The sequence below is a fragment of the Eschrichtius robustus genome, chromosome 20, assembly GCF_028021215.1.
Source record: "Eschrichtius robustus isolate mEscRob2 chromosome 20, mEscRob2.pri, whole genome shotgun sequence".
NCBI classification, from domain to species: domain Eukaryota; kingdom Metazoa; phylum Chordata; class Mammalia; order Artiodactyla; family Eschrichtiidae; genus Eschrichtius; species Eschrichtius robustus.
In genome coordinates this window covers 44393226-44411596 of record NC_090843.1, presented here as the reverse complement: position 1 = coordinate 44411596, position 18371 = coordinate 44393226, and the positions used below count along the sequence as shown (strand labels likewise).

At 56.0% G+C, this 18371-nt stretch overlaps 2 protein-coding genes across 5 annotated transcripts in view; one reads left to right on the top strand and one right to left on the bottom strand.

The window, feature by feature from the left end:
* Positions 1–9416, bottom strand: part of ZNHIT3 (zinc finger HIT-type containing 3) — a 43008-nt gene extending 33592 nt beyond the window's left edge. For both annotated transcript variants that reach the window (XM_068531497.1, XM_068531498.1), the window contains exon 1: positions 9197–9416. The gene's annotated coding sequence lies outside the window, so the exon portion shown is untranslated. The remainder of the gene's footprint in view (positions 1–9196) is intronic.
* On the top strand, positions 8459–16976 carry CA4 (carbonic anhydrase 4). 3 transcript variants are annotated; one of them, XM_068531494.1, is made up of 9 exons: positions 8827–8899; positions 10273–10476; positions 13184–13237; positions 14233–14388; positions 15305–15450; positions 15570–15668; positions 15922–15985; positions 16117–16283; positions 16656–16976. In XM_068531494.1, exons 1-9 carry the CDS (start codon positions 8842–8844, stop codon positions 16848–16850), a joined length of 1143 nt encoding a protein of 380 aa, XP_068387595.1. In that variant the 5' UTR covers positions 8827–8841; the 3' UTR covers positions 16851–16976. The 3 variants fall into 3 exon arrangements, with proteins under 3 accessions (XP_068387596.1, XP_068387597.1, XP_068387595.1); XM_068531495.1 differs by lacking the exons at positions 8827–8899; positions 10273–10476 and adding an exon at positions 8459–8574; XM_068531496.1 differs by lacking the exon at positions 10273–10476 and having other exon boundaries at positions 8791–8899.
* Positions 16977–18371: the final 1395 nt, after the last annotated feature.

Sequence of the window (18371 nt, the reverse complement as noted above, 5' to 3'; positions counted from 1 at the left end):
CCGAGCCTGCGGAAAGCGCCCGGCACTACCTCCCAGCGGAGGCTGACCCGGGTTGCCGGCGCTCGGGCTGGGAGTGGCGCGCGCCTCAGAGTCACGCAGCTCTGCACCGAGCCGGCCGCGCTCCGGAGGCCTAGGCGCGAACCGGCACGTAGAACTGCCGGCTTCGAGGGCAGGGGCGGCAGCAGCGCGGCGCCGTGGGTTTCGGGCAAGCGAGTGTGGAACGTTTCCTGCGAGAAAGCAGAACCGAAGCCAGCCGAGGACTCCACAAGCGGCCGCTGGTCCACAGGTTCTGCGAGGCGCCATTGCGCAGCTGCTTCCCGGCCAGCTCTGGGAGTGTGGAGATCCAGTGAGAAGACTTGCACGTTACAGCCCCCAACTCTGATCTGCTACAGAATGAAAATGCAGAGCCTCTTGTTCAAAAATTAAGAATTTCAAGACGGCGACAGCAGAACATTACACCAAGTGCAGCCCCTGTGCAACTATACAAGTCCCATGCCCTTGAAGGCGGCCCTGCCCCTACCCATCCCACAAGGGAGTCATTAAATAAACTGTACCCTTCAAGGTTAACTTTGGGGTTACTTACTATAGTAGAACCACGGCCACCCCCATCCTCTGTTGCCACAATAAGAGAAGAGTCAGGGCAGATTGATCTAACCATCCCACAGGTATCCATGTGGAGCCGTTATCAGAGGTGGGGAGGTGAGCTATCTATGCAGCCTTGCTAAATCTCAGCTTCTACCTGTAGCTCTGACACCCTCGTCTGTTCCCAGGGCATGGGTGAGCCAGGGCCAGGGAGTCACTTCCTGAAGGAAGTGGCTAGGGTGGGGTCTTTAGGGGACTTGCTGACACATTCTCAATTTCTTGTCTCAGTTTCCCTATGACACCTAAGAGTAGTTCAGATTAAATGAGGTTGCACATGATAGTAGTGTCCTGGAAGTCTCCTGAAGGGGGCTGTTAAAAACAAGACAAATGGAGTCACTTATGCTTAGCCCCACATCGCCCACCTGAAACTTAACTTAGATTCATCTCTCCCCAAAATGGAATCTTAAATCAGTCAGGAATTGCCTAACCAGCACTAGTTAAGTAATCTGACTCATTCTGAACGACCCCTACTGTTCCCTAAAGGAAAGTGACCTTGCCACAGCCAATCTGCTTTTTTGTCTAGTATAACTTCCTTGTTCCTGCTCCCTCTGCCTATACAAGTCTTTCGTTTTGTACAGCTCCTTTCCATCTGCTAGGTTGGATGCTGCCCAATTCATGAATCACTGAATAAAGCCAATAAGATCTTTAAAATTTACTCAGATGAATATGTTTTTTTTATCAGGGCTAAAGGTCTGGGCAATGGGTATAGGGTCGACCTAAAGAATTGTTTTTCAACTCTTTGAATGCTATTTTATTGTGCTCCGCACAACTGAAAAAGAAATATGGGGAAAGACAGACTAAGGTTAGGGGGAAGGACTTTCAAACTGTAAACGGTACAGAACTGTTGGGGGAGCAGGGACAGCAGAGGGCGCTGCTGTGCAGACACACCCGTAAGAGGAGGCGCCCGCAGGCACACACTTTTTCTCACACCGTCTCTACCCTGCAAATCTACACAGAAACACACTCCTTACCCCCTGAACCCTGCCCCCCATATTCCCTATCTTACAGGTACTTCAGAGATCAGTTAGAACTCCTGACTCAGATTCTTTAACTGGCCTCTGGGGGTCCCTTGGACACTTACCCCACCTCCAGACTACTTTCATAAACTGAAGGTAGTTTTTCTCAATGAGGAGCTGGGGAAAGGATCTGGGACCCCTGGTTTCCTTCCTCGGTCTGTGGCCCTGACTCTCCAGTGGGGAGATATTCTCTTCAGTGTTATTTACAATGGAAAGTAAGCTGATGACACAAGCCGTGTACATTGTGGAACCACAAAATGACAGTTGCAGAGGCTGTGAGGTAACATGGACTCATGTTGACACTGGAAGGTGAAGGTTAGAAAGCAGGACTATGTCAGTAGTGTTTTGCATATAGATTAAATTTGAAAGGGAAGTTAGAAAAATGAAACAGATGGATTAAGGTGGGGGTGGATGACTATTCTCTTTAAAATATTTTTTCTTAAAAATACATCTGGGCTTCCCTGGTGGCGCAGTGGTTGAGAGTCTGCCTGCCAATGCAGGGGACACGGGTTCGAGCCCTGGTCTGGGAAGATCCCACGTGCCGCGGAGCAACTAGGCCCGTGAGCCACAACTACTGAGCCTGCGCGTCTGGAGCCTGTGCTCCGCAACAAGAGAGGCTGCGATAGTGAGAGGCCCGCGCGCTGCGATGAAGAGTGGCCCCCGCTTGCCACAAATAGAGAAAGCCCTTGCACAGAAACGAAGACCCAACACAGCCATAAATAAATAAACAAATACTTAAAAAAAAAAAAGTAAAAGTCTATTAATTAAAAAAAAAAACAAAAAACAAAACATTAAAATGGGCTTCCCTGGTGGCGCAGTGGTTAAGAATCCGCCTGCCAATTCAGGGGACACAGGTTCGAGCCCTGGTCGGGGAAGATCCCACATGCCCCAGAGCAACTAAGCCCATGCGCCACAACTACTGAGCCTGCGCTCTAGAGCCTGGGAGCCACAACAACTGAGCCCTTGTGCCACAACTACTGAAGCCCGCGCGCCTAGAGCCCGTGCTCCGCAACAAGATAAGCCACCGCAATGAGAAGCCCGTGCACCGCAACGAAGAGTAGCCCCTGCTCGTCGAAACTAGAGAAAGCCCGTGCACAGCAACGAAGACCCAACACAGCCAAAAATAAATAAATAAAATAAATAAATTTTAAAAAATATGTTAAACTGTAAAATGGTTACCTCTGGGAGATAAGGTTATCTGCAATTTTTTCCCCTGCTTCTTTCCAAATATTCTACAATGAGTAGGTATTATCTGGATGACCAGAGAAAAAGAAATTAACAGACCCACACACACACCCCTAAAAGAGCCTGTTCTCTCCGTGTTGCCATACCATTTAACTGAGGAGGGAATGTTCCCTTTCCCCCCCGCCCCCCAAGGCAGCCTATGTGGCTCTTGCCTTTTCTCCCCACCTGGTCCCACCCTCATCCCCCTCTTTAGAGCTCCTTCCACCACAAACCAGAATATACATGAATACTACATTGGAAAATCCAAAGAAGCTCTGACCCCGGCCTCCTGCTGGTGTGATCCGGCTCCTGTGGCTGAGAGGGGAGGGACAGCCGTGGGGGAGTTTTCCTGAACTCTCTACGGGACAGGAACAGACATATGGCATCTCCATTGCTGGATTATTCCATGCTTCTTGCCGCTACTATTATTTCAAAATTTTCAGGGGCAGAAGTTTCCACAAACCTCTCTACTAAAGAGGCCCCAATCCTGCCCCCGTGATAGCTCCTCTCTGTTCCCCCCTTCCTGCTCCCCCGGGGTTCTCTCTACAGACCAGAGAAATAGGGTGGGTGTGAAGACCAGGGAAGAGGGACTGCATCTTCCACAGATGCTGGCTGGAGAGGCGTTTTCTTGTTTCTTTTAGATCATGGCAGAGATCCAGGTTCCGGAATGGCGGAGCCCACTTTGCATGTGCTCCCTTTTTTTTTTTTTTTAATTTATTTATTTTATTTATTTATTTTTGGCTGCGTTGGGTCTTCGTTGCTGTGCGCGGGCTTTCTCTAGTTGTGGTGAGCAGGGGCTACTCTTCATTGCGGTGCGCAGGCTTCTCATTGCGGTGGCTACTCTTGCTGCAGAGAACGGGCTCTAGAGCGCAGGCTCAGTAGTTGTGGCGCACGGGCTTAGTTGCTCCACGGCATGTGGGATCTTCCAGGACCAGGGATCGAACCCGTGTCCCCTGCATTGGCAGGTGGATTCCTAACCACTGTGCCACCAGGGAAGCCCCTGCATGTGCTCCCTTTGCATATAGGTTTAATCTCAATATCCAGGGACACGAAAGCTGGAGTCTCTGCAAACGTTTCCCTGTTAATTGAAGGGGACTCTGCAGGTGCAGAAAGCAAGGGAAGATGGAGGCTGGAGGCTCCAATGGGAGGGAGCTGTGTGTGTTGGGGGGATAAGATGGCATGGAAAGAGAGTGGGGGCGGGGCAGGAGACTAGGGTTCCAATCCCAGCTCTGCTCTTTCCTTGCTGGGCAACATGGGTGAGTCACTACGCTCTCTGAGCCTCAGCTCCCTCTTCTGTAACTCAAAGAAGTAGCTGAGGATCCCTGTCTCTTTCTACGGCCGAGTGACTCTGAGAATATTTCCTGGCCTATAAAATCAGGATCTTGATATCTACCCCTTATCAAAGGAAAGATCAGGGGACTTCCCTGGTGGCGCAGTGGTTAAGAATCCACCTGCCAATGCAGGCGACATGTTCGAGCCCTGGTCCGGGAAGATCCCACATGCTGCAGAGCAACTAAGCCCGTGCGCCACAACTACTAAGCCTGCACTCTTAGCCCGCGAGCCACAACTAGTAAGCCTGTGCACCACAACTACTGAAGCCCGCGTGCCGAGAGCCCATGCTCCGCAACAAGAGAAGCCACTGAAATAAGCCTGTGCACCGCAGCGAAGAGTAGCCTCCACTCACCACAACTAGAGAAAGCCCGCGCGCAGCAACGAAGACCCAATGCAGCCAAAAATAAATAAATTTGTTTTTTAAAAAAAGGAAAGATCAGTCCAACTTTCTAATCCCAACAAACAAGTCTGGTCTCTCTGGGGCCGAATACCTCTCCAGCCTCATTCCTGAGCACTCTCCCTCTCACCCCACCTCTATGCCTTCTCTCAGTGTGTTTCCTTTGCCTGGATTTCCCTTCCCTTTTCGTGTTAACATCTGTGTGTCTTCCAATACTCAGCTTGAGTCTCATTTTCTCCAGGAAGCCTCCCCCCTACCCTGCCCCGGCTCCCCACCCACTGGCTGGGCCAGGTGCCAGTCCTCTGGGCTCCTGTAACCTCATGGGCATCGGCTATTCCTACCCGTAACAGTTATGCTTAACAGCTGAGGTTTACTGAGCGCTTGCTAAGTGCCTGGACCTCCACCAGGCCCTTTACCCAGCATTATCTAGTTGAATCCTAACCATACATGTGAGGGAGGCGCTGTCTTCATCCCCATTTTCCCCATCAGGACACTGAGCTTGAAGGAGGGAAGGGTGAGTGTGAGGTGGGGATGTGAATCCAGGGCAGTGTTGCTCCAAAAACTATTCTAAGCTTCTGCCTTCCACTCCATCTGCCCACCTCACCCCCCGATCACAGACCTGGTAGTCTCCTGTTAAGGGATATGTCCTAGGCCTTCCTCTGACCTATGAACACCAGGAGTGCAGCGTCTTGCTGCCCTGTGTCTCCACCCCAAGCCCATCAGAGTCCCAGGAGAGGCTGAATCAGAATCTCACCTTTTTGGGTCCCTGAAGCTGGGGCTTCTCTCCTTGTCCCTAAGCCTTCCTCACCCCTCCCTAGGTCTTGGGAGACCAAGAGGAGCCTGAATGTGCCAGGGCCCCTCCCTGGGCCTAGCTCAGTGTCCGCTTCCACTCAGTGTCACATCCATGCCTGCCTAGGGTCATGTTCAATCCAGGTGAAAGGACGTCCACTTAGATAGAGGTCATGGTGAAGTGTGCTAATGTACCCAGGCCCCTGGTCAGCCCTCCTCAGGCTTTAGTCACTTGAGTTCTCACAGTGAATTATGAGAATCAGAAACCTATAAGGGGGACTTCCCTGGTGGTCCAGTGGTTAAGACTTTGCCTTCCAATGCAGGGGGTGCGGGTTCGATCCTTGGTTGGGGAACTAAGATCCCATGTGCCTCGCAGCCAAAAAACCAAAATATAAAACAGAAGCAATATTGTAATAAATTCAGTGAAGACTTTAAAAATGGTCCATGTCAAAAAGAAAAGAAAGAAACATATGAGGAAGTTAGGGGTATGATTTTTATTTCACAGATGAAGAAAACCAAGGCTTGGCTGATGTCACAAAGCAAGTGGGTAGAGCCAGAAGTGATCCAGGGTTGTCTGACCTCAAAGACCTGTAGCTCCCCCAGTGCCTCCCTCCTGTTCCAGACAGGGCCATGGCGTGAAAACCCCCAGAGGATGAGAATTGTGATTCATTTCTGCATCCGCAATGGGCCAGTGGCTACACCCAAGGCGCCGGGAGGCTGTTTGTGAAAGTCTGGGCTGGGCAGGCTCTGGCCCAATAACTGTTTATTGGCAGAGGTCAGCAGGGCAGGTTTATCATCCCCACTCTATAGATGGGGAAGTTGCAATCAGAGAGGAGTAAGAAAGTTGCCCAAGGTCATCCCTGAGTCAAAGGAAGAGCAGGGACTTGAACGCAGGATGCTCGGGGACCCTGTGTGGAGTAAGAGGAAGGAGGCTGTAGCAGGGCTGGGACAGCTGGGCCTGGGCTGGCAGCTATATGGGCCCTATAAGTCATCAAGACATGGCAGGGCCCATCCCTGGTCTAATGATCCCTGTTGTAACGAGGGGTCATGTCCCCTCCAGGGAAACTAGGCCCAGGGTGACCTAGATAGTGACAGGTGACAACTTTACGGCAGGCAGGACAGGGGTCCAGGCTGGGAGATAAGGCTGGGTGACCTTGGTAACACAGAGTAACCTGCCTTGTGTAACCTTGGAGTCAGAGATGATGGATAGAGCAGGAGCCACCCCCCTTGACTTCCTGCATCGCAAATGTGCTGTCTCAGTGGTACCCGTGATTAAGACGCATCCTTGAGGAAGTGCCCATTCTTAAGCTCCTCCCCCTCCCCATGCCTCGGCAGGAACACCACACAGGGGCGTGGTTCTCCTCCCCCAGCTCATTGGCCCAAAACATAGTAGGGGGTGCGCTGATGGGAAGGGAGAGGATTACTTAGAAATCAGCTTCCTCTTCCTCTTCCTCTTCCCAAAGGGACTTTGAAGTGACTCTAAGGTCACCAGTCAATAGCCCCTTAACCCCACCAAAGGTTTCTAAGTCTCTCTCCTGCCTGTAAGGGGGGCTGGCTTGGGGTTACAGGGACCCCTGAAGTAGGCTTCATTCCCAGGAGTGGGCTTCCTCCCCACTCCATTCCCCAGTCCTAAAAGATATATTTTTACAGCCTTGTGAACACAAATTCACTCCCCCAGAAAAGATCCCGGGGTGTGGAATCCCTCCCCTGACTGTCCAAGTCCCAGGCTGGTGATGAAATTCTAACGCAGCGCAGACAATAGGACTCTAAGCCTGATGTGGATACCACCCCCCTCCTCTCTGGAAGATCAAAGCTGCTCCTTGAGGCTGTGTGACCCTGGGCCAGAAGGTGGGGGGGGTGGGCAGTCAGCTAGGACTCTAACCTTGGAGGAAGCCCCTTTGCCCAGAGAGTTCTGGAGGAGGCAATCCCTCCTCAGAGGTCTCTTGCCTAAGTTCAAAGCCCCGTGGGCACTGAGAGGTTGGCAGAGGATGGGGAAGTGACTAGACCAGAAAACTGGGGCTTCCTGTTGAAGGAGGGGGCCCAGGCCCACCCAAGTCCATCTTCCCCACTCAAGTCTGAGTGAGCTTCTCAAACTGCCACGGAAGTCCCCACCCCATGTGGGACACACAGTACCTAGAGCCATGGAGGAGTCTATAGAGGCATTGTAGCAGGGGAGCCAAGTCCAGGAGAGGGGGCGTCCCTCCTGAGACAAGAGGCAGCTTCCTCTCGTGGAGGCCCCCCGCCCCATTTCCCTAAATGCTAGGGCCTCCTCCCAGGAAAGTTTCCTTTCCCTGAACTCCTCTGAAGATTCTGGCAGATGAGAAAAGGAGAGGTCCATTCAGACCCCAGTCTCTCCTCTTTCCATCTTATCTCTGGAGTCTGGGGGTGGGAGGGGGGTGGGCTCAACAGGACCAGCCCCTCTCCTCTGACCCCGTTAGTTCCTCTCTCACTGAGCCTCTTTGCAATCCATTACTCAGTTCCGCCCCCTCAGCATCCCCAGCGCTGGCCATCACATACACACTCGCACAGAAATTCATAGGTGTCCTCACTCTGTGTTAGAAGAACAGTCTTTGGGTTGCTTTTTTCTTTTTTTTTTAAATAAAATTCAAATATTTATTTGACTGCGCCGCGTCTTAGTTGCGGCATACGGGATCTTTAGTTACGGCATGTGAGATCTAGTTCCCTGACCAGGGGTCGAACCCGGGCCCCCTGAATTGGGAGCACAGAGTCTTAGCCATTGGACCACCGCGGGAGTACCTGGGTTGCTTAGAAATTAAGTTTGGAGCAGCTTGGGAGGGAACAGAAAAAGAGATAAGACCCAGAGAATCAGCTGTCACTGCCTGAGAGAGAAAAGCAAGCTCTCTTTCTGCGGACACCGGATTCAAGAAACACCGTCGCACATCCCTCAACTCCGTCATCCCTCCGACGCTATCTATCTCCATTCCCCGAGCCTCCAGCCCCAGCCCATTCCAAGGTCCCCCCGGGCTGCTTCCGAGGCGAGAGGGCTGCGCAGCGGTCCGCGCCAAAACGATCCAAGGCAGGAATCCGGGGTCCCCACCCTTGTGTGGATCGAGTACCTTGCGATGTCGCTACGCTGGTCCCAAACCAGAGACCAGGTGTGGGACGGGGGAGGAGCGAGGCAGGAGGACGCCGCCTCTGCGCTGAAGGACACGGGTGGGTGAGGGGCCCTCGCGCACCGGTCGGAAGGTGACCAGGCGGTGGGGGTGGGTGCGGAGCGCAAGTGGGGGGTGGAGGCTCTCAGATCAGGGACAGGTGAGGGGAGGACCCGCCAGGGGGAGGAGCCGCTACCCGCGTCCTGCTGTCGGGGCTCCCTCCCGTCGCGGCTCCGCTATAAAACCTGGGTCGGCGGGACCGCGGCCCGCCGGGCGGCCTCCTCAGCGCGCGGTCCCCGGCTCGGCGGCGTAGCCACTCCTGCGCAGGATGCGGCTGCTACCAGCGCTCCTGGTCCTCGCCGCCGCCTGGCCCTGGGCCCGCGCAGGTGAACGAGGGCTTCGGCCCCGGGACCCCTCGGTGGCCCTTCCGTGGCCCCTCGGCGCTCGGGCCCCGCGCACCCCGCCGAGGCTGCGCCCGGGGCGATGGGGCGGCGCGGGCGGCGGGAGCGGAGAGGCGGGAGCGGAGAGGCGCGGGCGGCCGGGCGCGGCGGGCGCGGGGCAGCGGGTGCAAAGCGTGTGCGCGACTGCGGTGTGCGGGGCCCGCGGCCCTCGGCCGGGCGCCGTGCGGGTCCGGGGCAAGGATGCGTCTCTGAGCCGCCGCGGCGCACGCCTCCGTTTCTCACCCTTTCTGGTGTTCCTCCGTCTGCGTGGGTCGCTGTCCGTCCCGCGGGGGCTCAGTGCTTGGTGGCTGCCCCCGGCCCGGGGCAAGGACAACAAATTGGGTGCGGTGGGGCCCGGTCATCCCCGCTTCCCACCCTGGGTGCCTTGTCCCCGGACGCTGCCAGCATCCTTCACCTCCAGAACCGTGTAGGGAGCCTGGAGGGGGACATCCGGGGACCCGAGCCAAGCCGGTCTTTCCGGCCGGGGTGATTTTCCTTTAAAGATTAGTGGTGAGGCCGAGCTCTTAATTATTCGCCTAGGTGGAAGGTGGCAGGAGAGGGGTGTTAATATTTGATAAGGAGTTGAAGGCGCCTCCAGCGTCTGGGCACAGGGATCCAATCTGGCACCTTCTCTGCGACCCCACGGGGAGCCATCTCCTCGGAAGGAGGTACCCATCTGCCAGTCCCCATCTCAGCTACCCCTCGGATGGTCCTTGGGGTCCACCTGGCCGAATCTCCTCTGTAAAGCTAGATGCTCCTCTCTTGGAGTCATGGGTGCGGGCTGAGGGTGCCCTCAGCAGCAGAGAAGGAGACCCTTAGCTGGCCCATGGTGGGGTATGAGGGGCATCCTGCAGCAACCCCCGGCCTCTTCCTAGGAGAGGAGGAAACAGAAAAGGCGGGATGTGAACATTTTTATATGTAGGGTTGGAGGTTTGAAACCTACTTAAGCTGCTGGGCTTGTAGAAGAGAAATGTTTTGCAATTAATGTGGCTGCTTTGTAGCTGTGTGGCTTTGGGTCACTTCCCTCCTTGGTAAGTCAGTTTCCTCCTTGGGTAAGTCAGTTTCCTCGCTTACAAAGCAGAGAGTAATCTGACTCAGGTATTGTTCTAAGGATTCAAATAAGATAGTGGGCGTAGGTGCTTAGTGCCCGTGCCTGTGTGGCACATAGCAGGCACTCCATAGCCACATGGCCTGGGCCCTGCCAGCCAGGAATCTCTCTCAGCCGCCCCCTCTCACAAGCTGTGCTCCCCTTAAGCACTGGGGCTTTCTGACTGGGAGCTGCCGAGGGTCCTGCCTTCCTCCCCCATTTCATCTCCTAGGGAACCTGAGGCTGGAGAGTGACCAGGCTGTACATCGACGTCCTCAGACCATCTGCTGCCAGGGAGAGAGGAGGGGAGAGGGTCATAGGCCCCTTCAGAGTCCCAGACCTAGCCAGGAGCTGCTGAGACTTTGCCCAGGACATCTTCGGGTTTCGCTGAGCTGGTTTTCAGGATTCCTCCCTCCCCCTGAAGTGGGAGGGTGGGGTGAGCAAGGTCCACCCGAGAGAACTTCTTCAATCAGCTCTAAAGCAGGGGGCTGGGGTGGTGGGCACGTCAAGGGTGGGGGACAGCGGCTGGGTGACTGGCGATGGTCGTTAGTTCTCTCACTCCATCTCTGGTCAGGGCAGACGGACTAAGCAGCATCCTGAGCTTGGAGCCAAGACCTGTGGGTAGCTCCTCTCCTTCCCAGGCCCTCTAGGAAGTGGCCTGAGAGAGCTGGCTGGTAATTATCTGTAAGGGCCGCTCCCTCATGAACCAGTACAGGAACCTGAGCTGGTTTGTGACCCTGCCACCACTTGCCTAAAAACCAGCCCCTACCTTCAGCCTTTGGATATAGACCTGACCCCCAGCCTTGGCCTCATCAACATCATGTTTTCCTGGCTTCTGCTTCCTAAAGAGGGTAGTTTCAAGAGCATTCAACCAAGCAGGTCAAAAGTCTCTGTGATTAAGACAGTGGATCAGAGGTCACCATGACAACCCTAGGAGCTGTAGCCAGAAGCAGGGAAGAGCAAATTCCTAAGAAAAGCTCAGCCTGGACCAGATGGGCTCCAGGGAGGCTGACAGGGGTTCCACCCATCAGAGCTGGCTCCTGAGGATTCCGGCTCAAGCCAGGCTTCCCCTGAAACAGCTTCCCCCCGGGTATCAGTCACCAGGAGGGGCCAGCTCGACCTCAGAGGCGCCTTCTGCCTTCAGGACCTCTGAGAGGTGGAGACCCAGGAGAATCGTAACAGGAAGCCTTTCACGGATGCAAATGACCTCCCATCCAGTGTGTCCTTAGACACTGACTCTGGGAGATCAGTGGCAGCTCCTTCTGCCTGAGGAAGCAAGTAAGAAAGTGGGCTCAGAAAAGTTAATGAACTCTCCTGCAGAGAATAAGCAAGAGTCAGAGCCAGGACTGGAGGCCGGGTGATGGGCTCCGGCATCAGAGCTCTGCCAACATGCAGAGACGGGCCGGGATGGGAAGTGGCCACTGCCCTTTGCAGAGCTGACCCTCGTCAGGCTTCCCTAGATGCAGCAAGTCCCAGGGTCAGCAGAGCCCTGTCCCGGGCAGGGGGTGGACTGGCCAGGGGAAGACACTGCAGGGACTGTCCATCTCTGAAAGAGGCTGTGCCAGCAGAGTAGGCACAGCATTTGATCCAGACCTGGGAGACTGGGAAAACCCAGGTGGCTCTGAAGGGCCCAGAGTATGGGGGTGGCCAATTTCCTATAGATGCTCAGTCTCGTGGCCTTCCTCCCACTCCCTACTGAGAACCTGCTCCCCCCCCCTCCACCGCATGCCCATTGCAGGGACCCCAGAGGAGGTGGGCTTGGGTGGGGATGGATGTGCTCAGAGGCCTTAGCTCAGGCTGAGCAGGAAGCTCTGCTTTTCTTAGGAATTTCCTCATCCCTGAGTTCTTTCCAGCTCACTTCATTTCTCTCCTCTCCACCCCTCCTTGACTTTGGCCATCTGTGCCCTGACAGGAGGTTGAGGAGGGGAGGGAGGGAGGGAGCCAAGGAGAAGGGAAGGACTCGTCAGGGACTTGACTAAATTCCAATTGCCTGGAACACTCTCTACCATCTCTCATTTAATCCTCCCCACAGTCCTATGAGGTGGATGGTATTAGTTCCATTTTACAGACAGCAAAACTAAGGCTCAGAGAGATTAAGTGACTTGTCCCTAAACCCACAGCTCCTAAGTGGCCCAGCTAGAATTCCAGCTCTTATCAAATGCTTTGTCCACCCTGCTGGCACAGACTTTCTTTTAAAAATCAATAGACTAATTTTAGAGCAGTTTCAGGTTTACAGAAACATCAAGCAGAGAGCACAGAGGAGAGGGTTCCCATGTGCACAGTTTGCCCTGTTGTCAACATCTTGCATTAGTGAGCTACGTTCGTGATGCAGCCTTCTTTTCAGAGATGTTGGTTCTCCTGTCTGGAGGCAGAGTGGGGGATTGGAAGGCAAGTCTGTCTGGTCCCAAACACCAGGACTGCAGGTTGGAGGGACAGGGGAAAAGACCTAGCTGCCTTCCTCCCTGCAGGACTGTGAGAGTTTAGGCAAGAATGGGTCTTAATAGCACAAGAGGGTGTGTTCCAGGGAGGGACTAGCCTAATCTCCCTCATCATCCCATCAACTCTGGGAAAGCAGCCAAGCTGAACGTGGCGGTATTGTCCTGGGGGGCCTCCTCTTGCCCTCTCACCAGCCTCCCTTCCAGGTTTGAGGGCGGGGATGCAAGGAGGGAGGGGGAGGCCGATGAGCAACAGGTAGAGTGTCCAGGCTAGCCCCTGGGGAGAGCTGACCCGCCTTGGAGGGCCCCTCGAGGGCTGCTGGCTGTCTGGTCTGCATTGTCTGAGGACAGTGCCCTGGGCAAGAGGACCAGTGGATTGGCTGTGGGTCAGGGACACCTGGAGCCTGGCGGTTTCGAGCGCCTCCTTCTCCATCCCTCCATTTTCTTCTTAAGGCTCCTTCCCCTGGGCCCTCTGTCCCCCAGGATGGCACCCCAGGAATGCTCTATCCCATCCCAGGCCAGGTTCTGACTCCAGGGATATTCCCAGCCTCTGACCCACTGTGTACACACACACACACACACAAACACACACACAGAGTTGCTTGTGTGCACACAGTTCACCGGCACTCATAGAGACAGACATGTGTGTACACAGATACACTGACATGCTTCTGCACAGGCCTCACATCCTTCCTCTCTCTGTTCCAGGGTCACATTGGTGCTACCAGAATCAAGTCAAGCCCTCCAACTACACCTGCTTGGGTAAGTGCAGCGAGTCTTGTGGTAGGGACCCTCCAGGTTGAAATGGAGACCCAGGGAAGGTGGGAAGGATGAGGTGATGGTGGCCCCAGTCAGATATCAGCTCCTAACACACACACAACACACACACACACACACACACACACACACACACACACACTCCCTCCCTCTCTCTCTCTCTCTCTGTCTCTCTCCCGGTGCTCAGGGCACAGGGAACGTAGAGTGACCTGAGCTTTTACTGGGACCTCCTGTCATCATCTCTGACACCAAGAGAGCCAGCCCTCTGGTCCTCTGAAATAAATCAGGAGCAGGATCAAAGGGAGAAATTCAGTTTGCTCCTCTCATAGCCAAATGGAGAGTTGATTCTGTCCCAGTGACACCCCTGCATGTGGGCCTGGGTGGCGGTTCTTTGTACTTTTTCAAGCGCTGCCCGGTCTCCTGCAATCTGCTTTCCTCCCACGTTGCTGTTTTGGTGACTGGGCAGTGCTCCCCAACCCCCGCCCTGCTCACTGGTGTGGGAGGTCCCGGGTGCAGGGGGCTGGGCTCCCCTGGGGCTCCTTCCCTGCCTCCCAGTGCTCAGATAAGGCTTAGTGTCAAGTCACGGGGTCCTTTCACAAGCGGCCCTTCCAGGGGACGCCACCGCTTCCACGCACTCTCCCATCCACCTCCTTTGAACTTCAGAACCCCTAGGAAGCAGGTTATCACGGAGCTTTCCTTTCCCAGCCCGGCATCTGAGGTGGTCCCCTACCCCGGAGCTCACACCCTAGTCCCACCCTGTCCAACACCACGCCTTGCTGGTCTTGTGTGAGTGTGAGTGTGTGTCTGAGGAGGGAGAAGGGTGAGGGCGGAGTTCTGTGCCGGGCATCCCCCCAGCACAGCCTGCCAGCCATCCAAAGACCTTGCTGCCTTGAGCTGGACCTGACCCGAGTCGGGTGGAGGACGCCACACCTCGGTGCCAGGCGCCCCTGACTCCCGGCCCACCCTCCCTCCCTGCTCAGGGCCGGACCAGTGGGGCGATAGCTGCCAGAATGACCGCCAGTCTCCCATCAACATCGTCACTGCCAAGACACTGCTGGACCTAAACCTGGGACCCTTCTCCTTCTCCGGCTACGACAAGAAGCAAAAGTGGGCCGTGCAAAACAACGGCCACTCAGGTAGGTCTCAGATGGGCTGGATGCAGGCCCCGGACAGCAGGGGCACGGGATCCTGGGACCCAAGTTCCCCAAGGACTGGAGGGTCGGGCTCCTCCTGGGAGGGCACACCGGGGGGTCCACTTCTGCTGAGGAGAGGCTGAAAAGCCCTGGGGGGGGGAGAGTGCGGGTCCTGTGTGGGCACAGCCTAGGCGGGGTGGGCGGTGGGGTTCATTTATTTGCCCCAGTGTTTCTTGAGCATCTATGTTCTAGGCACTGGGGCTATGGCGGGGGAATGAGACAGACAAAATGCTTGTCCTCCTGGAGTTCACAGTCTAGCAGGAGACACTATAAATAAAAGACACATTGTACAGGGTGGACTTTGGAAAGGAAGGAACATTGTATGAGTATTTTCAATCCTGTATCAGAGCAATCTGTAGTGGGGGAGGGGACAGGTTCTAGGAAGGGGGAACAGCATGTGCAAAGGCACAGAGGCGTGAAACAGCTTGGGGTGTTCAAAGGGCTGCATGTGGCCCCATGTGCATGGAGGACAGAGCGAAGCCCGGAGCCGCCAGAGCCAGCCCAGGGTCAGTCCAGCCGGGCCTGGGGCAGGTCGCCCAGGGCTGAGGAGTCTGGACGTGGCCCTGGGAACATTGGGACACCACGCGTGGAGGGGGTTGAAGCAGGGGCGGGACCGGGCTGAGTTGCATGTTTGGGCAGTGAGGGGTGTACAGAGGGAGAGGCAGACAGGGAGGCCAATGAGGGGGCCAGGGGAAGGTCCAGGCTGTACCACTGTTCCTGTCCCTTCAGGCCCAGGACCGTAGCCCGTGAAGGGTGCGAGGTAGGAGAGAAGGTCCTGCTTGGGTGGAGCTGGGATGAGGGGCTGGGAGAGGCTGGGGGAGGTGGGTGCGAGGACTCTGCCCCCTCCTGTGCCCTCCAGTGATGGTGTTGCTGGGGGACGAGGCCTCGATTGCTGGAGGAGGACTGACCGCCCGGTACCGGGCCAAGCAGCTGCACCTACACTGGTCCAAGGTGATGGATTGGGGCTCGGAGCATAGCTTCGACGGGGATCGCTTTGCCATGGAGGTGAGGGACCTCTTCCCAGGTGGATGCCTTGGCTGGGCTCTGGGTATACTTGCCTTGGGCAAGAAGGAGGGTCCAGCACCCTGACGGGTTCTCTCTCCATCCCTCTCACCCCTTACCAGATACACATGGTACATGAGAAAGAAAAGGGGACATCGAGGAACACGAACAAGAACCAGGACCCCAAAGATGAGATTGCAGTGCTGGCCTTCATGGTGGAGGTGGGGCTGCCATCCCTCAGGGTTCGAGGGGCTGCTTCTTAGGATCCAGAGACCTGGGATCCCAGCAAGGCAGGAGGGGGCTGGAGAAGCCCCGACTTCCCCTCCGTTTCTCAGTGACTTGTACATCCCCATGTGGGGAACCCAGGGCCTTTGAGGGCCTCAGTCCCAGAAGCTGCGTGCCCGCCCCACCCCAGACTGGGTCACCACCGGCTCCCCACAAGCCTCTCTCAAGCCCCTTTCCCTCCTGTTCCAGGCCGGATCCGAGAATGTTAACTTCCAGCCCCTGGTGCAGGCGCTGTCTGACATCCCCAGTCCCAGTGAGTCAGGATGGTGAGGGGAGGCGGGGGGGGGGGGGGCTGGGGGAGGGGAGAAGACATCTTCCTACAGAAGACGGTCTGGATGGTGGAGGAGCCTGTACTCTCAGAGTGAGGCGTGCGAGTCTCCCCAGATATGAACACCACGCTGAAAGACGACATCAGCCTCTTCGACCTGCTCCCCAAGAAGGAGAAACTGAGGCACTACTTCCGCTACCTGGGCTCGCTCACCACACCAGGCTGCGATGAGAAGGTGGTCTGGACCGTGTTCCAGGAGCCCATTCAGCTCCACAAGGACCAGGTACACGGGGCCCTGGCTCCGCTCCTGGAAACTGTCCCTTTGCGGGAGGCCCCAGGCAGTCTGGGGCTCACCAAGCCCCCAGGTGAGGCTAATGCAAGCTCAAGCTTGAGAACCACTGTTCTCTGGTAAGAGTGATGACAGTAATAGCAATCACAGGCCCTCAAAGCCCAGAGCTGTGAGTCCCCTCTGCTTAGGAAACTCATGGGAGCTGAGCCCCCATGGATGCAAAGCACTTTACATCCCTGATGCTTTTCCTCTGCACAAGAACCGGAGAGGGCTCAGAGAGGCCAGGCGACTGGCCTGAGGTCACACAGTGAGGAGTGCAGCTCCACCAGCTTCATCCCTCCCTGCTGAGCCCTGTGCCTTCCACAGATCCTGGCATTCTCTCAGAAGCTGTATTATGACAACGAGAAGAAGCTGCAAATGACAGACAATGTCAGGCCCCTGCAGCCCCGGGGGCAGCGCCAGGTTTTCAGGTCCCAGGCCCCGGGACGGCTGCTGCCCTTGCCGCTGCCCACCCTGCTGACCCTCGCGCTCACCTGCCTGACAGCAGGCTTCCTCCGATGACGACTCATGTTTGCACACTTGACCTCTGGTCTCAGCCCTTAAGAGGGCTTGAGCCTCTGCTCCTCAGGCTTCCCGGGTTGGACTTTGGTGACGATTAAAATATGGACATGTTTTTGGAGAAACCTCTCTCACGTCTGTTTTTAGTTCCCACGACTACTGCTGCCCTGTTCCCCTCAACCCACCCCCGCGTGCCAGGGTAGGGGCCTTAGGGCCTGGAGATTTCTTCTGAGCAGGCACCCCTCCCACCTTTGTGAATTCCCCGTTGACACCCCATTTGGAGAGATGCCGAAGGGACCTCAGAGCTCCAACACAGCCACAGCTGGAGAAGTTCCAATGCAGCCTTTCATTATATAATGGGGGAAGCTGAGGCCCAGAAAGGAAAGGAGGCTGGGTGGAGGCCACATAGTGAGGCCACGGCAGAGCCAGCTGAGAGCCAGCCAGCACCTTCCACCCTGTACTAGGGGTGGAGAGTGCGGGTCCTGTGCGGGCACAGCCTAGGCGGGGTGGGTGGTGGGGTTCATTTATTTGCCCCAGTGTTTCTTGAGCATCTATGTTCTAGGCACTGGGGCTATGGCGGGGAATGAGACAGACAAAATGCCTGTCCTCCTGGAGTTCACAGTCTAGCAGGAGACACTATAAATAAAGAGACACATTGTACACCGTATCAGACGGCTGTGGTCAATCAGCGGGAAGGGGCATCCATCAGAAGACTTGCAGGAGGCAGTGGGGGAGGCCACCTGGAGGCCAGCAAGTGTTCATGCATGGAGGGGAGGGAGGGAGGGAGGGGGAGAGAGACAGTGGGCGAGAGAGGAGGGTGGGGAGGGAGAAGGGGGAGAGGGGAGCGGGGGCTGTGGTGCAGGGGCTGCAGGGGTGAGGAGTAGGGGAGCAGTTAGGAGCCTGATGCCTCATCCGGGAGCTACTTGGTCACAGGTGAATCCAAGGGTCTTTGGCCCTTGAACTTAGGAGCTATCAATGAAGGCACCCTTCCCACCCCCCCAAGATCGTGTCTCTAATGGCTTTTTCCTTTCTGGGGCCCAAGAAGGGAGTGAGACTAGGAGGCAGCAGGTGCAGAGAGGAGGGTCCAGAAAACAGGGAGAAAGAAATAAGGGCCCCACAGCTGGGTCCCAGACCAGGCTGGGCCCCGGGGGCCAGGGGTTGAGGGGCCTCAGGCTCTGGTACCTCGTCATCCAGGGCAGGGCTGGAATTTTGGAGGAGCGTGAGATGGATTTTAAGAATGGATTTTGGGGGCTCCCCTGGTGGCGCAGTGGTTAAGAATCTGCCTGCTGATGCAGGGGACACGGGTTCGAGCCCTGGTCTGGGAAGATCCCACATGCCGCGGAGCAACTAGGCCCGTGAGCCACAACTACTGAGCCCGCGCTCTAGAGCCCATGAGCCACAACTACTGAAGCCCGCACACCTAGAGCCTGTGCTCCGCAACAAGAGAAGCCACTGCAATGAGAAGCCCGCGCACCGCAACCAAGAGTAGCCCCCGCTCGCCACAACTAGAGAAAGCCGGTGCAC